The sequence below is a fragment of the Nipponia nippon genome, unplaced genomic scaffold, assembly GCF_047370975.1.
Source record: "Nipponia nippon isolate SJK-2023a ecotype South Korea unplaced genomic scaffold, ASM4737097v1 scaffold_4, whole genome shotgun sequence".
Lineage (NCBI taxonomy): Eukaryota > Metazoa > Chordata > Aves > Pelecaniformes > Threskiornithidae > Nipponia > Nipponia nippon.
In genome coordinates, this window is record NW_028262358.1 from 36,968,054 (window position 1) to 36,990,566 (window position 22,513).

General features: G+C 36.1%; 1 protein-coding gene across 2 annotated transcripts in view; it reads right to left on the bottom strand.

Moving 5' to 3' along the window:
• The window catches only part of CRIM1 (cysteine rich transmembrane BMP regulator 1), a 199,916-nt gene that overhangs the window by 101,376 nt on the left and 76,027 nt on the right, over positions 1-22,513 (bottom strand). Inside the window, exon 3 of one of the 2 annotated variants that reach the window (XM_087776383.1) lies at positions 7,655-7,897. The exons of the other annotated variant lie outside the window; for it this stretch is intronic. Within the exon in view, the coding sequence (XP_087632509.1) occupies positions 7,655-7,897 (243 nt within the window). The remainder of the gene's footprint in view (positions 1-7,654; positions 7,898-22,513) is intronic. 2 annotated transcript variants of the gene reach the window in all.

A 22,513-nucleotide genomic window follows, 5' to 3' on the forward strand; every position in this document is an offset into this window, starting at 1 on the left:
TTGCACATGTAGACTACATTTTTAAGGATTATTCCATTAGGTATTGTTTAGGTATTTATATATGGCAAAAATGAAATGCAAATTACCAAATCTATCTGCATTAACAAGATGAAGAATTTCGCATAACTAGTAAGACACTGACACTTTTTAGAAAGCAACAAATGCTTAGAAATGCAAAAAAAAAATCAGGCTGAATATACATTTAATCCTATGAGTCATACTCAGGAAAGCTGAAACACATCTTTACCTTGTTTGGTCCTAAATCTCCCATGTTAACAAACAATACCAACTCAGGCATTATCTATCTGCTATCCTTATCATAATTATACTAAGAACGCACAGAATAAAACATGATTCCCTCTCTAAAGAAATTAGCTACCTACCAACTGAATAGGCAGGACAAACTGAATGTTGTCAGACTGAAAATTATCCAGTACGATACCCCTGATGACTGATTAAACTTCACTTCAGTATTGACACTATTACGACTGCTTACTGCAGTGCTAAAGCAACTTGGCAATGCTATACCACACTTCTTTCACGAGCTGATACCTTTCAAAGTCCCATTTTCTGTCTTCAAGTCCTACATTTTTCAGGCCTGATCCTCAGAGGTACACAGCAATAATAATTCAATCAGTCATAATAAGATATCAGTCTCAGAATTACACCTACTTAGCATATTTCATCAAGCATTTAAATGAAAGCACAAGTTCAATGAAACCAGCTTGCAGCTCATTAAGGTTAGGATCAGTAGGTTTGTCCTCAAGACCATTAACTTTCAAAGTACATGACTATGAGTATCCTCTATATAAGTGATATTCAGAATCTGGCTTTTTCCAGTTATTTGGGAAATGAAGCCATCTGCTAAATCAGAGCTATCTGACAAGTTAAAGAAGTTCTCAGTGAGAAATGCACAAATTTAAGTCCATTTTCTGGAGCAATGCAGAAAATTACTGAATTTAAATGGAAAGATTCCAGTTACTAATCTTGACAATGACAATTATTGAATTAACTTTTATATCTCTTCATAAACACGCAAAGATACCTATTTGCCTTTAAGACAGGAATACTTAATTTTATAACATTTCACTTTAAAAAGCTCTAGAGCTTTATGTTCCATTTTATTAACAAATAACACATTCGAAACAGCTCTTCTGTAAGAAATACACATCTAGTTCCTCCATTATCACGACAGGCATTGAGAATCATGAGCTCGTCAGTATGGCCCAACACTACCAATACAATTTGCATGATTCTGTTGTGCCACGTAATGACCAATGTCCAGTTTCCTGAATTTAAACTAGTAAACTTTCTACTTCTCTGGATTCAAGGCCCCCTCTGCCTCCTCCTCAGGTAAGCAGTCTGGGAAAAACCAGCCAAATTCTGCTAAAAAGCTACTACTGCACAGCTATTTCTGTGTCCATCTTTCCATATACCAGTAATGACAATGAAAAAAAAAAACAAAACCCACAAGGAAGCTCCCTAATCACACCACTAAGTTTCAATTAAGGTGCTCTTTCTTCCTAAGTAGTGCAAATTCTTTGCAGTGGTTATAGCGTGCTAGTACATGGCTCATTAACACTGAAAAGCAGCCCCAACAGTCTTTCTTTATCAAAAATGTACAAACCTGAGAAAAATTACAAAAAAAACCCAAATCAAACAAATCAAGAGCATTCAAATAGAAAATTCTCATGTAATTGAGTGGCTGTAGTCACTCAGTGGTTCCCCTGTTTGATTTGACTTCCCTTTTTTTATTTATTTTATACCGATCTCTTACTAGTACCAGAATGCCCTCCAATTCTTGAAAGGATTAGTAGGATTTGGTGAACAAAGGGTATGCACTGAGCTTATCTACCACCCACAGGATTTTATAATCCACCCTCATACCCCACCTCAGCCTTCTCTCCAAACCGGGAGATCTTTATTATTACATTATTAGATTAATCATAGAACAGCTGAGCTTGGAGAGGACCTCTGGAAGTCATCTGGTCCAAGCCCCTTCCCAAGCCAGGCCACACAGATTTGGCTGCCCAGGCCCGTGCCTACATAGCTTTTACATATCTCCAAGGACAGAGACTCTACCACCTCTCTGGACAACCTGTGTCACTGCTCAGTCACCCTCATGGTGAAAAAGTGTTTCTTGGTGTTCAGAGGGAACCTCCGTTGTTTCAGTTTGTGCCCAGTGCCTCTGGTCCTGTCACTGGGCTCCACCGAAAAGAGCCTCGCTCCATCTTTACCCCTTCCCTTAGGGTATTTATATGCATTGATGAGATCCCCCCTGAGCCTTCTCTTCTCCAGGCTGAACAGTCCCAGCTCTCTCAGCCTCTCCTCATAGGAGAGAGATGAAGAGAGATAAGAGATGAAAGATATTTGAAGAAGGAAAAAAAGTTCCTACTTTTTTTCACATTTAAATGGATTTCTCAAAATGGAAAAACTATTGAGCCAAACTTCCAGATAAGCTGAAAATATTGTAAGGTTACAGAATAGTCTATAATTGGATTCTTCATTACTTAAAAAGATGTCCCCCAGATCAGCTGTACTACCATCCTAAAAAAATAAGACTGCAAACATTTGTCACTGAACTACTAATTTTGTTTTCACAACTCACTTTGATTCCGATAATTACAAAATGTACTTTTCATGAACAGGTTTGTTACAAGCTGTTATTATATATTTTATTATAAGCTAAAAAAAATTTAAATCCTGTCTAAATAAAATTAATTTGTCTATCCTAGAAGCTTTAAATATGTAGTTTGACAAATATATGTATCTTCAAGAACTCATAAACATGTTGCAGTTTCCTATCAACGAAGATGCACCCAATCAACCTTTCCTTGCAAGTCTTCATGCACTGAATTTGTGTACAGTAGCATCTGAGACTTACTAATTTTTCTACAAGAATGTAGCAGAAACCCTACCATGGTTGCAGACCCTGACATAGCTGCAGTAATGTGCCACCTCCTTTGTAGACTACAAAATCAAAGGTCTCTGATCATGAAACTGTTAAGAACTAGGTGAAAGTAACTTTATAGTAGAATATGTTAACACAAGTATATTAAGTTTCACCTTTACGTGTTATGCTGGCTTTCTAGAGAATACAACGTACGGTTCAGGGGCAAGATCTAAATAGTGATCTATGCATCTAAAGATCCAGGATCAAGGCAGTATTTGCATCTCTGATGCAACAAAGTGGCTCAGCACAGGAAAGACTTCATGTTTTTCCAGAAGTCACAGCCTTCTGGGGGTCCAGTACAGATAAGCCAAACAATAACATTCTCTTTACAGTTGTGTTTAAACCAAGATTCGGTACCGAAAAACCCCATCCATTTCAGCAAGACTAATTTTCAGGCCATGTAGGGGTGCTGGAGAAGGTGAGCAAATGAAAACTCTGCCAGAGAGACTGCTGGAAGAATGACAAATGGGCGGTCTTTTCAACAGAGGTTCTATGTAGCATGACAGGCATTTCCCAATGCTTTCCCAAGGATGTCAGAAACTAAGCAATGACGCTCCTCACCTCACCATACACAGCAATAACAACAACAAAGTCATCAATAAAGGTACAACAAACACCTGTTGGATAAGTGCCAAAGTAAACTATTTATTCTTCTTTATTCAGAAGTGGCAGCCAGAGTTCCTGTCACAACTTCAGCAAAATACCTTTTAGATTAGATTTTAACTCCATCTTTAAATGAACAAACATGATTTTAAATACATCATACTATTTTAGCTTCTTAGCAAAAGAGGCACATATAATCCCACAAATCTTGTTTCACCTTATTTTCATTTTTACTGTTAGCACATTATGCAGCTCCATTTGAGACCGTTCATTCAGACTATCTTTAAGAAAAAAAAAAAACAACTTATTTTTGAGAATACTTTTTAAGAACTGTAACTCCCAGCTTAAAACTAAATTCAGTGCTCATTCAGTAAATTCACTGCTTATGAATGGCCAGTAATACACAGCTCGTAGGAACAAAGTAGGTTGCTTATGGCACCAGACCACTGTTATTTCACCTCTGAGCTTCACTGTTATTTCACCTCTGAGCTTAGCAACGGCAGCAAAACAAAAGGGACACAACATACTTGTTCTGAGTAGGTACCACAACTGTGGAGAGAGGCTTGGTGGAGCAACGGGTAAGAATATTTAAGACAAATTCATCTGGAGGTTAATAGACAGGTATGACTAAGCTACTAAGTTTCTTCACTGTTCATTTTAACTCAATGCCAATGCCTTTAATCACTGCATTCCTAAAGTAAAAGGGGTAGAAGAGGAAGCGGATCTCAAAATGAACAATTTTAGTCCAGCATTTAGTCTTAAGGAAACACTTCCTATTTTCCTTTCAGTAACTCAGTTGCCAATCACAGTATTTGAACATACACAGTTCTCACCACAAGGCTCCAGACTCACATGCCACTGTAAACTGGAGTGCAGTGACATCTTATTTAAGGAACAGAAATAAACACAATTTATGCTTTAATTGCGCAAACACTTACTGGCATAAGGCAGCACTACTATCATAGGAAGTAGTCCTCCCAGCTTCTGGAAATTTGTTTCGACCAGAAAGCCCTTGCTGGTGCAAAACCCCTATGGAGGCTGGTTAAGTAGACACAGAGGTGCAGGAAGAGTGTTCTGGTAGCAGCACTCACAGAACCAGAGTTTTTAGGTCTGTGGCAAAGTACGGAAAACAGTTTTCTGTTTGACTTGTAAACTCCATGGACATGCTGACACTATTCAATAAAACTAGTGACATCAGCCCCGTAAGAAACTCTACATGAACACTTATCTCCCAGGCCTTATACTGTCCCTTGTCCCATTTTTTTCATCAACATGGCATTAAAAACAGAGGAAACATGAAACAGAGCACTGCTAGTTCAGATCCTCTCCAACTCCTCTTTCCTACAATTCTTCAGCATACCAAGTCAAACTCTGAAGACGCAAGGTTTATTACCAGGCTGAATAAATGGACTGAATAAATATTCCTGCCATGTAAGGAGCATTATCTGACTTCGCTTTATGACCAGAATTTCAGCAAATCCACATGGTGTTCATACATAACTAAAAACAGTTATACACTACTACACATACAGTAGTACATGTAGAGAATAAATGGCATAAAACAACACAGGAGAGGCAGGATGGGCCAGATTACCTCCAGAGTCATCTAGTCTTCCAACCTAAATTATTCTATAATTCTGTAAGCCTATGAATATACAATCCCAATAAAACAAGATGTTCCATTGCCTGTTCTTAAACAAAGAAATTTATTTAAAACCACAGACAGTAGTGAACATGATGGAACAGTTTAGATGGAAAACAACAGCAAGGTTCATGCTGACTTGCAAATTTAAAAATAAAATCCCTAAACTTTCTTCAAGAAAGGAAACATTAAAAAAAGATTTCAGTATTTGTTTAGTCTATAATTTTCTTTGTATATCAAGTACAAATTATGTTGTCTATACAAGTACAGTTTACACTTTTTGAAAACAAGGTTCCTCTGAAAACTGAAAAAAGTTCAGATTTGCAAAGATTTGCCATTAAAAATAAAAAGCCTTCTATGGTAAGTAATTTGTAGTCTACTAAGATTTGTCAACATTCACCTACTCCTTTGCCTGTCTTCCAGTCTTGTGTTGGCTTGTTTTTCCTTTGTGATCTTCCCACTATGTCAAATGGTAAATGAAAGAAACGTGTAGACCAAAGTTATAAAAGTCAACTTGGACAGCCACTGAAGTCTAACTAACTTGACAAAAATCAGGCTATGTAGTGACCAATAATTCCGTATTAATAGGACTCCCGTTTTTTCCCTAAAGCCAAGGCACTGCAACAAGGCCCCACTTACTCTGTGGTTTGCAGTTTAGCCATTACATCTTTTATCACCTTTCACTGTGGGGATGCACAAGAGTACCCACCTACACTCCTCAGCCTCTTAGCCACTGCCCAGGGAACATACTGTCATCATCTCCAAAGGTAGGGGAGAACTCTCTGCTTTCCCTTAGCCTCTCAATTTCTAACCCCCATTGCAAAGCCTACACTTCCATTAAATTCCATTAGTCTCCTCCCCCAATCTCTTTAAAGTCTCTGCTCTTCTACCCTCCTAACACGTATCTTCTTTCTTCCGTCCCACGTACCTTCACCTCTTAACTCCCTACAACAAAAAATACAAACTACTTCAGAGAACAACATACACACAGTAACACAAATCCACCAATGTAATAAATAATCACATATTCAATTTGAAGATTCTGTAATACTAACAAGCTGAAAACAACCTTCAAGAAGTAACCTACAAAGGTAAGTTTGGACTGATTTGCAAACTACAAGATGGGAATGCATATAACAGTCAGGAGGACATGATTAGAGCTAAAATTTATTTTGAGAAATAAAGAAATAATCTGCAGTCAGCAAGACAAAATTCAGTAAAGGCATACTTGAAGTATATATAGGAAGAATTAAAATGTACAAATACAGTGGTTCAGTAGCAGCCATGCTACAGAAAGATCTTGGGACCACACTTTTTCACAAACTAAATAAAACTCTGCAACAGAGCCAGCTTTTACTTAGAATTTTGCATCAAAGACAGTAAGTAATTATTCTACAGTATTTAGTCCTGATGAAGACTCACTCAAAATACTAGTCTGCTTTTAGACACCACATTTTAAAGACATGAGGATAAACTTAAGAAAACTTATAGAGGGGCAACATAACAAGCAAGGAGTCCAAGGAAACTAGCCATAAGAAATTACAGCTAATTCTAGATGAAAGATGACTAAGGTTGACAAAATGTTCCAGAGCAAAAATTATTATAAAGACTTGTTCAACAACTACTCAGGACGGAGAACAAAAAAGTTTGCTTAAATTTCCACATAGGCAGATTTGCATTGGGTATTAGGAAAAACACAAAGAGAAGCACTAGAGGATACAAAGACTGTACAGCCTACTTCTGTGGAAGATTTCAGAAAATGTTAAACAAGCATAGGAAAGGCACAGCTTAAACATACTCGAGCCTGTTTGCATATAAGATTTTGGATTATACAATTTTATATGCCTGCTTTCATCCCTCTATTTTTATTATTAATCTTTACCAAAGCCTGGATAAAAAGAAGAGTGAATTACATCTTCCGCTTCACCGAGAATAATAAATCACAAGAAAGGGTGATTCGTGTTCTCATGAAATGGAACATGGGTAAATACTGAAAGTGTTGTAAAGTCTTTCACTATGCTCCTCCAAAATCCTTTTGCTCTCCAGTTTTTAAGGATTATCACTTTGTAATCTAGAAAAATCTTAAGACAGAAACCTTACTTTCCTGTCCATCACAATATATTCCTACTATGAAAAACCTTTGTATAAGCTAATCAGTATCTAAAGCATGTTACTTTCACTAGTAGCATCCACAGAAATGCAGTATTCTCACTAGGCTACTTTTCCCTTGTTGCTCAGTTTAAATTAATGTCTGAAGAAAAAAGAAAGTAAAATTTATTGTAATATTTCTTTTTTCTTAATGCGTATTGCCCACATATAATTATTTTAATTTTGAAGAAGAATCAGAAGAATTTAGAGGCTATATAGGCTTTATTAGATGCAATTATACAGGTTATTGTGCTTGTCAGACAGTTAGAAAAAATTGAAAAATGGAAAAAAATCATGTCCATTTTTACCTGGTTTACATTCATAGAGATCACAGCATTCCCCTGGCTTTCCTGATGCCTTAGAAACCAATATATTCAAATAGCCAGGTTGGCAAACCTTCCTCAAGCAGCCTGCAGGATTACACACACAACGGCTCGGGAGTGGACAGCATTCACCGGGAGGAGCATAGCCTTCAATCAAGATGGAATCTTCTGGACAGCGAGGAGAAAACTGGACTTCACAGCGGGCCTTGGAGCAATCGGGTTTCTCTTCTGAAAGGGAGAAAAAAAAAATCAGCATGCCACAAATGTCAGTAAAACACTGTACTGAAGCTGTACAAGATGAGCTCAGATAAAGCTCCCTTTCTCCTCCCTCCCCCCAAAACAATAAAAATTGCTGCTGCTGAACTGATTAGCAAAAATTATGGAATACGCTTAAAAAAAAAAATCTTGGTATTTGCAAGATGGCAGGTGCGTTGCGAGATATTTTACAAAAATTGTAATTTGTGCAATATGCATGACAGCTGAACCCACACAGCCTCAAAAAAACAGCTGTGAAGCTACACATTTGGCCATAACATTAAGAAACAATTTGTCATATCATGCACAGCCCTGATGTTCACACCTACACTTCCAGTTTCCTAAGACTTCCCATTATGAGCAACTGATTTTGATTGATTGATTTATTAAACTTGAATGACCTGAAATGAGATTTCACATATTCAAAAAGCTGGTTAAAAGTTCAACAGCTAACATACTTGGAGAGTCCATACATTAGCAAAAGAGGATTTTTCCTGTACACACTCCCAATGCTCACATTAAAAGTATTGTTCCTATGTACTTCGGTGGCTTGAATAGTAAAAGAGAAGAGGTTTGACTAGCACTGGCTAGAGGCACTAGAGGTTTGAGGCACTGGCTGCAGGCACGCAGCAATAAGAAAAGGAATATTGAGGAGCAAGGTCAATGATTTGGTGGGAACAGTGACAAGCTGGGCAAACACTGAGACAAGACAAAGAGAGCATGAAGACATAGAAGAAGGTTCTTGGACAACTAGGTAACACTCTTCCAAAACTTGGAAAAGAAGTCAAGATTCCCCATTCTCAAGAAAAAAGGATCTTAATTCTGGCAAAAATGTTGTGTCACGGCCTCCAATGACTAAGCCACACTGGGAAAAATCAGACCACTACCATGACCAATTTACTCTGTAATGCAAACAGTGAAAAATTTGCTCATATTCAGGAGGGTCTCACTTAGCTCAATATACCTGAACACAGTTAGAAAACAAGGGGATTCAAGACACTCAGAAGAGCAATATCTTTAAGTCAATAGGACTTGGTGACTTAAGTGTTTGGAGGCAGTGCAGGGAGCCTTCCCAGGCCTGGCCAGAAAAAAGCCCCACAACAACAGAAAACAAATAGCTGAATTTATAAACTGTTTGTACCACTCCTTGGTTATTTGCTGCTTTGTAAGCTAGATGGTTCTACTACAAATGTCACTATTACCCCTACAAAATTAATTGGTTACTTTTCCTGTCATTAAAGTTAGATGCAGAATAGTAGAAACAAGTAAAAACAACACTAACTTTATTAATCTGTTTAAGCTACTGCCATTTAAAAAAAATAATAAAAAAAAAAAAAAATCAATCTTCAGTTGTAATTTCAATGATTGAATAAGATGTATCAACTATGAACATCTCTGATAAAAAGAATATCTTCTCCAAGATTCTAGAGTAACTCCACTGTTTTTTGTTACTGAAGTTACTGGATATTGCGTTTGGGTTGTTTAAACTAAAAGCAACACAGCAAATGTGTAATTCTCCTTCCAAACATACACTGAATGTCAATAACAGCAGTATTTTTTTTCCCAGAGGATCATTTTTACACTTAATTTTAGTATATTCTTCAGAATTCTAGGTCATATTGAAGAATCAAAGCAGTATTGCTTGTCTACATGGTTGATTTGCTAACTGTGCTTTAGTTGCACTTAAACTTAAGAGGGATGTAACGCCTAGTCATATAAGGTGCTTAGAAAAGTATTAATCTAGGTCTTAGCATTAGTAATTGCAAAAGGAAATAATGAACATAAACCTCTGCCTCAATTTTATCTGGCAAATATAGCAAAACAGAATAAAAAAAATAATTACACTTATTTCCCTCATGTACAAGTACTTTATATTTTTTCTTACAAGCAACAGAGATTACTAACTTAAATGTGATACTAGATAGTGTCATAACCCTTTTCTTACAGTTAAAGACCCCACTATTTCCATCTATCTTTAAAATAGCCTAGGCTAAATATGTACTTTGCCTAGAATTTTAAATAACATTTGTAAGACCTTTTTTTTCTTTTAAACCTACCCTTATGTTTAGGTTCTTATCTGCTTTATTAAACACATTGTTCAGACTGAACATAACTGGTTACAGAGGTTCACTGCAGAAAGTTGTATAAATAATAGATAACATACTAGTTTCAGTATTTTATTGATATTCTTTAGTTTATGGATATAGTAAAAGGCTCGACATTTTAGCTTATAAAAATCTTTTCATTTCCCACTGCATGTTGTTCAATCGTACACAGAGAAGTGATAATAGCAGCCGTTGAAGTTCATGCTCATGATAGACCCTTAAATTCACACTGTGCATTACTTAATCTGCCCTAGCATTATGCATCCAGCCATCTTCTGATTTCCATGACTAACAGATAATCCCATCCTCATGCAGTCTTTCTTGTGAAAAGACTGTATTATACATATTTTTAAAAGTTTACCTACTATTTTTACTTGACTACATTTACATACATACCGATATCTCTATCAAGATAAGTGTTTCCTTATGGACTGTTTGAATTTGAGCAATTTAAGCCAACTTTCAGAAACGCAATGTTTGTCAGAAATGCATGTCAAACTGTTGAGATTCGGACCATTCAGGACTCACAACTATATTTATTTTGAAGACCAATGCAAAGGCTACTGTTGGAGTTAAGATCACCCAGCAAAAATATGAAGACAAACAAGAATATGTCACTATCAGCATGTAAGAAGCATTGCAAGCAGCAGAAGAAAGACATTTTAAATAGAGAACCATGACAAGTATTTTTGTATGAAATGTTCATTCAGTGTTTCATAGTTATTATCTTTTATAGTCTTTTCCACATTAGAGTATTGTGCTCAATGTGGTTAACTGTAACAGAATACAATAGGACTCTACTATTAAGTAAAACCAGCATCACTTTCAGAGGAAATGGTTTAAACACAAACAACCACCACCTTGCAAAGACATGTTTGTGTTTTAATATCAGGTTACATAACACCAGCAGATATTTAGAAATCAAACTTAAGTTTTTCTTAGTAATCCAGTGTCACTATTACTTTCGTACTTCATAGTCCTGAAAAATAAACGAAGAAAAATCCCTCCCTACTACACTAGTTGTGTAAATATTGTGCTTCAAAATTATACTCTCGAGCTATGTAAGTGGTAAAACATTCCCTTCCCAGTATACAAATGCAACTGAGCAAAAGGAAAGTCAAATGTATTAACCCAACATGTATCAGCCACCAGACAATTGTGACAATTGAGCTTCCCTAACTCCAGCCCGCAGCAGAGTCAAGAGCAGGGGAAAAAAAAAACCAAACAAACCAACACCACCAAACAAAAACCAAACAAACCCCCCCAAACTTTCTGCAGATGTGTTGTGATTTGGTTCTTGATTTAGAAGTGGTTTTCCTTTTGTGGAAAGGAGCAAGTGGCTGAAATGATATGTGACTGACAGTATTTAAAGTGTTTTCTTATTGAGTCCCTACTTCATACTTCTGAAAATAATCTTTATCCAAAACATGAAAATCCAGCAGCTCCCAGTGCAGCATCACTAATTTTTCATTAAAACTTTAATCAGCTAGCACCACACTAGCATAACTGTGTCCTGAGCCCCACGCTCACTGCAATGTAAGAAGGTAGGAGCTCTGTTTTACTGCAGTTCAGTAAAACCTAATGAGAGCTCCTCTTTTTGATAGCAAGCCTGAATAAAAGACATTAGTTTTAAGCAACCATCAAGAAAAGTTTCAAAGTTTTTCTTCTTGTTATCTCAGCAAATGGCAAGCATACCCATCTTCTCTACTTACAGGGATAAAGGTTTGTATATGAGACATATTTCTACAATTCATTGTACTAAACTTGTTTACTTTTTCATTACTTGATCAAAGAAGGCATCAAAATTGAATTGGTTCTCAAAATAAATCAAACATTAATACAGCCATAGATGTCACTGCTTTAGCAGGATTCCAGATTTAATTCCATTACTTACAGCTATTTAAGATTTCATCAAGCAAGAGGAATCATTTACTAGCTCTTTTTTTCCTTTATTAACAAACACTTCCAGCCCTTACAAAAGGAACAGTTAAGAAAACACGTCAGAGCAGAATAATTAAAAATACAACGGACTATCTCAAAAGACAGAAAGGTAGGGCAATGGCAAGCTTCATTCCACAGAAAACAACTATGAAATCACTCACCAGTGATATTTTTGCTACTTTACCCCTTTTATACACCAAACGGGGACTATTTCAAAGCAGCTTCTCAATAGACCAACGTAGATTCACAACAATAACCCACTGCTTCTCTGTCAAATACACACATACACTATGAAGCCCTGATCTGTCTCCCAGATGTTGTTTTAAGCTACTGTCTATTACACAAATCAGGATCATGCTAACCAACATCTTCAAAGTCAAACAAGGTATCAGGACTTAAATGCCATTTTATTATCTTAATTATTATAATAAATAGAATATAAATGATTAGTATGTGTGCACAGAAACAGAAGAACTTCATTCTTCAAAGCAGTGTATTGAATCTAAAAAATTAGATTTTTTGAGGAAAGGGAAAACTATGTATGTGACTTACTATGAAATAAATTAGCACAGCAAATATGTAAGATACTTATTCCTGAATAAAGAAGCATCTTAACACACAGATTACATGGCAAGAAGATATGCATGCATCACATTCTCCTAATCCATAATGTAGGTTCCCTCACAAGAACAATTTCATACAACCCTAACTGTATGTAGAAAGACAGTAAAGCTATTTGTTAAAGCCGATGTCTGGTTTTGTAATTAAGAGTTTGTACTCGGGACACTTATCACACTAATTAAAATATATTTTTATAAAACATTGCTCTTTCTCTACCCTTGAAGCAGCTGACAGGTCTCATTTAATAAGTTGACTGTTTTAGCAAGGCAAGAAATTGCTTATACAACTCATCAATTAATTTAATGAAGTGAGGAGTTGTACGCACTTTTGCTGTTTGACTTTCACAGAACCAGACAGTTAATGGAAAGAAACATATACAACTTAATCACATTTCAGTCTCTCCTTTAAAAAAAAAAAAAGAAAGCATTAACAAGGAGAACAATTACTTGTCAAGGGTGCATCCATCAAACTTCTGATGAATTAAGTCTGAACAGATAACCTACAACCCACTAAGAAAAACTTAGTTGGCTGCAAACGTTGCCTTTATGTTCAAAAAAGCAGCATTTCAAATGACTACACAAAAAACAGAAACTATCAGTTGGTTTGCTGATGAGATTTCTCTGTGGGACACATTCTCTTTATAGCCTTTCAAACACCACCAAACCTGGAGGCGTTCTGGTATCTCTGACATCTCACCAGCCCGAGCCAACAAAGAATCTCTATAGAGATAAAGTAAGAGTCTGGATCAATCAAGCTTTTACAAACTATCTATTCTGAGCCAGTCAATCTTCTCAAGAAATTCAGAAATGTATCTGCAAAGACAGCTTTTTTAATATATTGAACACAATCCAAACAGGAAAACTGACATTTCGATGAATTCAAACTGAGACTCCTATCCTTGGAAACAAACTTCCTATCTACTCTAAAAGGCAGCGTTACAGGCCATTTAATATAAAATTATTCAGTTTACCAGTGACAGTGCTATTTCTAGGTATAAGTTACTACAAGTACCAGACTTGCACAGATTTGCATTTCAAGACAAACTTTACTTTCTGTAGGTCTGAAGGTTCAGGCTTACTTGCTCTTACTTTGCAATTAGCCTGCAAAAAGAAGCTGCTGTTACTAAGCACTACCAAGAATAACTGAACCACCCAAGTTACAATGTGTAACTGAACAATAATAACTGAATAAGTTACAATGTGCTGTGTGCTTTAATATTAAAACAGGGATCATTAATGTAAAAAGTCAGGATGTCTCAAAACCATTTCCCATTTTCATCTGATTTTCATCTCAGAAGCACACAGAAAAGTTGTAGCATCTCAAAAGTCAAGGCATAACAACACTCAAACTGACCTTTCACTGCCACCACAGTATATTTGTTATGAAGTGCAAGAGGGCAAGGAGAGCAATCTTCAAAGGATAGAATAAAAGTAAGAAATCAAGATGTGGATTTGTTTGTTTTTTTTTTCTTTGCAGTTAACATTTGAAAGAGTCCGTCATAAAGCAACAGCCCTAAAGCTAGAACTTTCACGAAGTTTCTCCATATCAAAAGTTACTATGTATTTTTAAAATTATGTCTCTGATGGCCTTACAAAGTTATTATGGGGAAGTGGAGGTATAATGGCAAAGTATTAAAGTCTTCATGTTACAACCAATGCTTTCTCTGAGAGAAGGTAACTTCTTTACCTTCCTGAAAGGTTTATACACCACTCACTCAAACTGGCCACTAGTTAGAGGCGTTTTTATTAAAACAGTCACTGAATATAGGAAGTCTAGATCTCAGGAGGTTTTTTTTGTTTGTTTTGTTAAAGTAGAGCAGTTGTAACAAAACCCAACCAAACATACACACACACCCCCTCAACTTGGCTAGTACCAGAGCAGTATGGAAATAAAAATGGTTCCTAAAGAAGAATTAAAACCTTTGCTTTCACCTCTGTATCAAATTCTTTTCCTTCATTATGTTTGCATGCTCTGCTTTGACACGCAGAGAAAGTATATGCCAAGTTTAGTTAATGAGAAAAGCAGAACAGCGAAAGGAGCGAAAGGATCTTAAGGTATAACCTAGTATGGCAGAACGAGAGAGGAAAAGCCCGGACGGGGGTGGGAGGGTCATCATCTCCTCCTTCAGGTGAAAGGAAACACATCCGTGCTTTTCTGGAAACCTTTTCAGGGAGGGATTTTTATCATTTTGTCAAAGCTTCATGTGACCAGAGATGCCTTTACTCAGTCACCATAGAAACAGGGACAGAATGTTTTCATCCAAGGAGAAGGCTGAAGAGAACTATCGGAGACTTGGGTCCAAACACTTCTGCTGAGATACTTGAACTGTTCTACAGCTGCTCCTTTAGAAACAAGTTTTTAAATACATACACATAGGGATATACATATACATATGTATGTACACAGACAATAAAATTTATTTTTCTGTTAGGTCCCTAAAAAGAATACAGAATAAGAGGCATTTTGAAATAGCTAGCTTCGTATTTCATTTTTCAGAGCAGTTCAAAATAGAATATAGTTCATGAAGATGAACATTTTGTATGACTAAGCGAACTGAGGCACTAAGGTCAGCATACATGCTTTGAAGACATGCGTTGTTCAGCTTTGCATTTTTGTTTCATTGTAAACCGGTTTTGTCACATCTAGGCTAAAATACAGCCAACTTTTACTGTACAGCCTTACAGTCATCATTGAAACATATTCCAAACAATAGGCATACTGTACTGTTATACAGTGGCAGGAAGAAAATATTAAAAGGATTAGGGATAAACAAGAAAAAATGATTACCCAGCTGAAGCAGTCAGACAGACAGGGATCGATATTGGAATGCCAAATACCCAAAAGGATTTTCAAGAATCAAAAGGACAGTTATAGTAGATTAAAAAATGAGATTACCTTACACATACAAAATGCACAGTACCGTATACGGACGAACTGCTACAAATAAAAAAAGGAACTAGAGCCTGACCTTTTACCTAAAACTGAACTTTACTTAAAATCCATCCTGTTCTTCAAACGACTTTTGCTTCGCTTTCCAGCATTCTGACACTCTGGATTTTACGTACGACACAGTGGAGCAATCTGTCTCACCCATATTATAGCCTAATCTTCTTGTAATATAACAGCAAAAGCCTGCAACTAACCTGGGTTAAGAGTCACACACAAAAACACAGTCATAGACAAGTTTTACTAAATATGCACTTGTTGACGTACATCTTTGCAATATGGTATTCACTATCAATTTGCCAAAGATTTTTCATTTCAAGGACCAAATAACCAGGAACAAGGGTTATGCCACTCAAGACAGCCAGAGCCAAGAAAGATAATGATCCCATTTGGATAGCAAAGCTACCAGGACATTATAATTCCACTTCCTGAACTTTCTTCTTTTCCTCTACTGAAAATATTAAAAAGAAAAGTGGCAATTCAAAACCAAACGCACACCAGAATTGCAATCAAGCCTTAACCCAAGCTGTTGGCTACCAAAGAAAGGGTTTTAACAGAATCAATGAGGATTTATCAGACAGCAGACACCCTGCATCTAAATGAAAATCCAAGTGCTATGAAACTAGTGTTGTTTGTGGCAGTAGTTGTGTTTGGGTTCAAACCTCCCAGCTCAAAGCATTTCTCCATTAGGATTAGAAACGGTCCTGCCTGGAAAACTCAAAAGTAGTTTTCCCTTTCCTCCATTTCATTTAAAAACTGCTTTCAACAGATATATTAACTTTTTTTTTTTTAATACAAATTAACAGCTTGACACTAACAAGTTAATCCAAATCTATAAGGGATAACATCAGCTTTCTGACAGAACTGTACATGCAGAGAAGGACAGGAGCCCAGCCCGCTGCACAGCAGACAGAGGGAGGTGTGCCATCCCAGGGACAGGATCCATTTCCACTGGTAACCACACTGCTTTCAATAGCAATAAAGCACCTTTAAACTTCAGTATTGAAAATCCTTCAGAAGTTAGATGGAGACCTGTAGTCAGATTTACAGCTGGGTTGCTGTAAAAAAAAAAAAAGTGTTTTCAATACTGTCATGACTGGAATAACATTGTACATTGTGATTTCTTATTATAAGAGAGCCTATTATTCTGGATGAATGATACTACTCCCACTATCGGTCAATCTTTATATTGGCAAATCAACTGAAATCTCCAAAGAGAGAAAGAGTATGTAAACAATAACGAGGTGGTCTCAACTATAGAGCCAAGACTTTAAAGAATGCCAAAACATTTTGGAAGTAAACCAAAAATGAAGAAACTAAATTCTCAACCAGTATAAACTGCCTACACTTCAATGACTTACAAAAGTGTATACCAGTAGTAAATTTACCTAAAGCAGAAAGTATTCTTTATTGCAGTGATACAAGCAGCTGCAAAGCAAAGTTAATGCTGAATGCATACCAAAATGATGACAAAGCACAAATATTTGGGAAAATTCTGCTTAATATAGCTGAAGAAAAATATAAGCTAGCTGACATCTGGAGAAATAATCACAAGTATTGACTGAAGGATAAGTACTGCAACACACACCTTGATGTGACAGGGAGAAAGGGATTTGAATTTGAGCACGTAACATATACCACAAAGGACAAAAACCTCTGGACTTAAGGAGTACAGAACTGCACGCTATACCACACCACCACACCCAAAGTAGTATTTTCAAATCACTGTTTGCTTCCTAATCAAAGTCTGAAAACATAAGCCTAGCAAGGACGCAGAAAACACTTGCATTTGCAACAAATGCAAACTACAATCAAAATAAATACATGATTTCACAAAGAAATGAGAATTCACGTATGTAAGAAGTTAGCAACCAAGACAGAAGTCAGAACAGCAAGAAGAGCAATTAGTTTTCTAGAGCTAGATTAAAAAAAAGGAACTGAGATGTTAAAACTAACTTAGAAGTGAGGGGGTTGATATTCAAAGGAACACAACTTTTTGGTATTAATGAAATTGAATCAACTCCTGTCTGCCCTTCAGTGTTTTGCTCTAAATTGATGAAAATAAATTTATTATATGTGCCTTCTTTAAGTTCTTTGATCTCTGCTAATGTTAAAAAAACCAAAACAAAACCCAAAAGCCAAACAAATGCCAAAAGCCAAACCCACACACAATAAAATGAGGACTTAAATACCTTAAGATACTCCTGACAAGTAAACTCCATTATGCAAACTATGCAAACTAGTTTTCCTAGCTATTATGTTCAAAGGATCTCTGTACTTTTGTTAGCAGCTTAACCACATATTTCTTAAATTCTTTCAAAAAAACACTCAAGATACATAACATCAGAAAAATCAACTATTTAACATTTCATTCTTTTCTTCTCTTCAGTGACCTAAGATACTGTAGTTATCAGAAAGTACAGAGAAAGGCACAATCTCCTTCTTTTAGGCAAACAGAAGCTGACTCCTTCCAATGGTGAAGGCCAATGCCCAAGTGTTGAGACATTTTCATTGTCCAACTGTTATGGTTCACCTCTTGACTTCTCTGGGTTGGCTTCTTCTTAAGTTCTTCTAACTAGCCTCTGTAAAATCAGAATTTAAATGCATTTCTAAGATTTTCCATATTACCAGAGATCTTCCTGAATTCTTACTTCCCCACCACTTTTTTTTAACATGAATATTACATTTGTCTCCTTAGAATGGATTTTAATAGCAACTACTATAACTATTACTTTGCAATTCATCAATTACGAAACCTATATTGACTTACTAAAGAAAATTTCTATGCATTACTTAGAACAACAGAAAGAGAGCTCTAGCTATAGTAAGAAATATGACAGCAAAGCAAAAGGGGCCATTATAATTTTGGGTGAAATCTATGCTGTCATAGTGAATTATGTAAAAATTCTTGGTGCCTTGCAGTGAAGAGTTTCTACAATATTATGACTACGTTTCCAATTACAAGAAAAACTGTGAACATGAAAGAATTACTAAACAACTCAGTCTTCCAGAAAAAGTAGATCTGGGTTTTTACAAGATTTATTTTTGCAGAGAAATGACACTTAACAAAACTCTAGTTAAGAGCATTTCACTGAATACAGAGATGGTGGATATTCCACATAAAACATTACCTTTTCTCCAAAGACAAAGTCTTCTAATAAATTGCCACATCTGACACTTAAGATGCAAGAGGCACAAATAAGCAGCGTATCAAAAGACTCAGTCGTAAAACAGAAGTTAGAGCACTCTGTTCTTTGGTTCTTATACTGGAGGCAATTTCTCATATTCCATGTAAAAATATGGAATATTTAAAATATAATATTCTCTGAATATAGGCTTTCTTGAATTCAAAGAACATGCACTCAGAAAAATAAAATTAAATAATGCACTTAAACATCACACAATGTGTGACGTTAACTTCCAAGTTCCTGCTTGTAATACCTGTTTTAAGTGCTAGCTTGGATGGGTTTCTGTTTTTTCATAACTATCACACAAGTACAGAAAAAAAAAAATATTTATTGGGAAAAAACAACATCAAAAGACAAAAAGAAGCACATGAAATTTTAATTTTGGTCTTATATTTAAGCAGTTTAAACTTGAGAAGACAGCTGTCCAACTGTTTGCACAAAAGTTTGAGAACTGATTAGAAAAATAAGTAGACCACTGGAAATTTGAGAATCATCTTACTCTTCCTGCTCGCAAATTACAGTAGTATCCAAACGAGAAATATCTACACATTTATGAAAAAAAAAAAAGCAACATAAGTCACATGCACACATATATTCATAACCAGCCCTCAAACAGACTAAAGACCACAAGGAACCACAGCATGGGAAGGGCAACCAAGTCGCTCCATTCTGCAATACTGCCATACAAAACCCAATGCAAGAAGCCAGATTACTTTTAACACAAACTGAGAAACATGCAATATCCACAGCCTTTATTCCTCAGATAGTCACTAAACAGGTGCCTGCACAGGGCTATTCAGGTACATAAATAAAATACTCAAAACAGACAATATGAATTAAACACAGCTTCACGTCCGTCATACATTAAATAATACTAGATATCACCACCCTGTTGCAGCATCCCTTATTCTGCCTCAAAGCAGCAACATCCCACAGAGAGAACTAAATGTCAAAACTACAATAAAGCAGAAAGTCAGAGCTTACACAGCACTGAGCTTCTGTTAACACTAGTACAAGGATTTTGCTGACTGCAGTAGTCATTACACTTGGACCCCTCTATTTCAAGCTGGATGAATGCCAACACCTTTTATTATGAACAAAAGACAGCAAGCCTGGAAAAAGACCAACGATCCTATGCCAAATATATAAAAATAATCTCTCAATTTCAGAATATTGTTGGCTGCAACGTTCTTTAATTAGATTCAGTTTCTGATCTCATTTAAAGCATACAGTTGAGTATTAACTAGCTAGAAAGCTTTTTTCCAAAAGCAGCTTAAAGGGGAATGATCTAGATGACTGCAAGTATGGTAATCACTTTTTCCCAAGTGTATTTTTTAGGTTTGTTTTTTTTTTTTTTTAACAGAACTATCAAACTAGAAGAATATCACAAATTACCCTGCCTCAGAGGTTTATTTCGATTCTTTACCCTGTTCTTTTCTTATTCTTTCTTCATTGTCCTTTCCTCTTAAGTTATCCACTTATTGTTTATGCCTTCTTTAAAGCAAACCCCAAAACCATCTACTTCACGTTTTTTCTAACCTTTTGTCTTTCTCTCTATACATCTCCATTAGTATAACATACAGCAATACATTTGGTTTGTGTAACAAATCTACCTTAATACAAAATAGTATTTTCTCTTGAATACCAAAGAAAAGCTTATTGTGGCTTTTTGCATACCAAATCTCATGACACAACTAGAAAAAGAAAAAGACTAAGAAATTCAGCTGCAGAAGTATTTAATTAGCATAACTTCTTAGGGCAGTTTGACTAAGCCTTGCTCATCAATTTATGAGCACTAAAACGCAGGTTACATACCTTTGTGGAACATTATGTATACTGACAGAAGTTACTGCCAGGAAACTGCAAGTACGGTTGCACTTTGTAAGTGAAGTGAAGCAAATCAGCATTATTTCTAGTAAGATTTTCATGATGGCACTCCTTGCATAAGTTTGGGATTCAGTCACACCCAAACCCACTTTTAGATCAAAATCTGTACAGGGCATGGCACAGGAATCTGACACAATCCATGTACATTAATCCTACATATAAGTTTGCAGCAAACATGTTATTTTAGAGAGTATAAGGTTCAGAGACAAGGCATACCAGTTTATTAATAAACCAGCCAAATATGTGAGATGGCACCTAATCCACAGAAAATGATGTTAGCACCTCCAGAACAGGAGGAGAGAGCCACCAATGATGCACTTGAAGAGCTGACAGACTCCTCACAGAACCAGGACAAACTCTACAAGTAGGAAGACAACAGGCACAGTTTTGAACCATAACCACCCAGCGCCCCGAGAAAGGGACTAGTTCTGTACACTCTCATGTCATGATGATAGTGATCCCACCTGATAAACACACTTGGAGGCAATGCAAGCAGGAAAACCAGAATTTTAATTGATAGCTGTTGTGAACAAAATTATTCTCCCACTCAAACCAGGCTAACAAAAAATGGGAAGAAAAAAAAATATTTGAGGTTACTAGCAAATACTAGGAAATCATATCTCAAGAGATGCAATGATCCTTACAACCAAGATACTGCACTGATCATATAAACTCATGCAATACATTTAAGAAATCCAAAGGTTGAGAACATATTCCTTCATACAAGCCAAGCAGAGAACTGGTATTGCAGAAGTCAGCAAAGCCTGAGCAGTGCTAACAAGGAAAGCCTGCTGACATCCAACAAGGTCACAGAAGAAAGCAAAAGCTACCAAATAGCTTTACCAAATATCATAGACACTGATGCTTGTGCATCCCAGAGTAATGGTACTTTAAACAACACTGTTTTCATTGTTTTTCCCCATTTGGCTAGAAAAAGACACCAGAGAGAATAAAATCTATTATTGCTACATGATGAGGTATCTCGCATGTCGCTTGAGATACCTCCTCCACAGCACACCTCAGTAAACAGCAGTCCTCACAGTCTTTCTATTAAACCAGCAGCAACATAAGTAAATGAGAAAGAATGAAAAATGTTTCTCTATACTCAAAAACAGGTCTTTAGTTAAAGCAGTTGTAGGTGTTAATTGTTAGTGAAGATGGTACTAACGAGGTGAGTTTTAAAGGACACTTTTCCTTAGCATAACTCAAAATGCACACATTTTTTCCAACAAAAAGACTAAGTTGCATTACATACCACCTAGTATTACTGCTGACAATCAAACAATTCTCCTCTAGTCTTTCTTCCAATCTATGCAATGAATGCATTTTCTCAACACAGAATAAATACTTGCTTTCATGGAAATCTGGATCAAGACTTAAAAGATTTATCAGAAATCTCTGCAATATAAGCATGCACGAAAGACAAGATTAAGTAATACTGATATGTCAATAATGGTAAAATAGGATGCAAATATGTCCACTCTGTCACCTTTGAAGCATGCCTTCAGAATCTCATCAACATAAAAAGAAAAACTGAAACATAACAGAAAAAAGTTAGAAAATTTACTCTACATTTCTTACCACATGCATACCCTCCCCAAGCACTGTGTCCCATTAATGCCTTAGGTGAATGTTTACAAGGAAGCAAAGTTAGTAAGTTTAATAAATCTTCCACATACTTAACTTGCAGAACTGATCCTAACCTTATGCTTAACCCATCTAATATCCTATGAAGCAGGTTTTTAAATATCACCTTTAGCATGCTGATCTTCTCCCATTTCACATATTTTTTTGAATCATGTTATAGATCTCAAGATATTTTAAAATAGCATTTAAGCACCAACTATTTCAGAAAAAAAGTAAAAAAAAATTAAACTGAGTCAATGTCACATTCTAGCCAC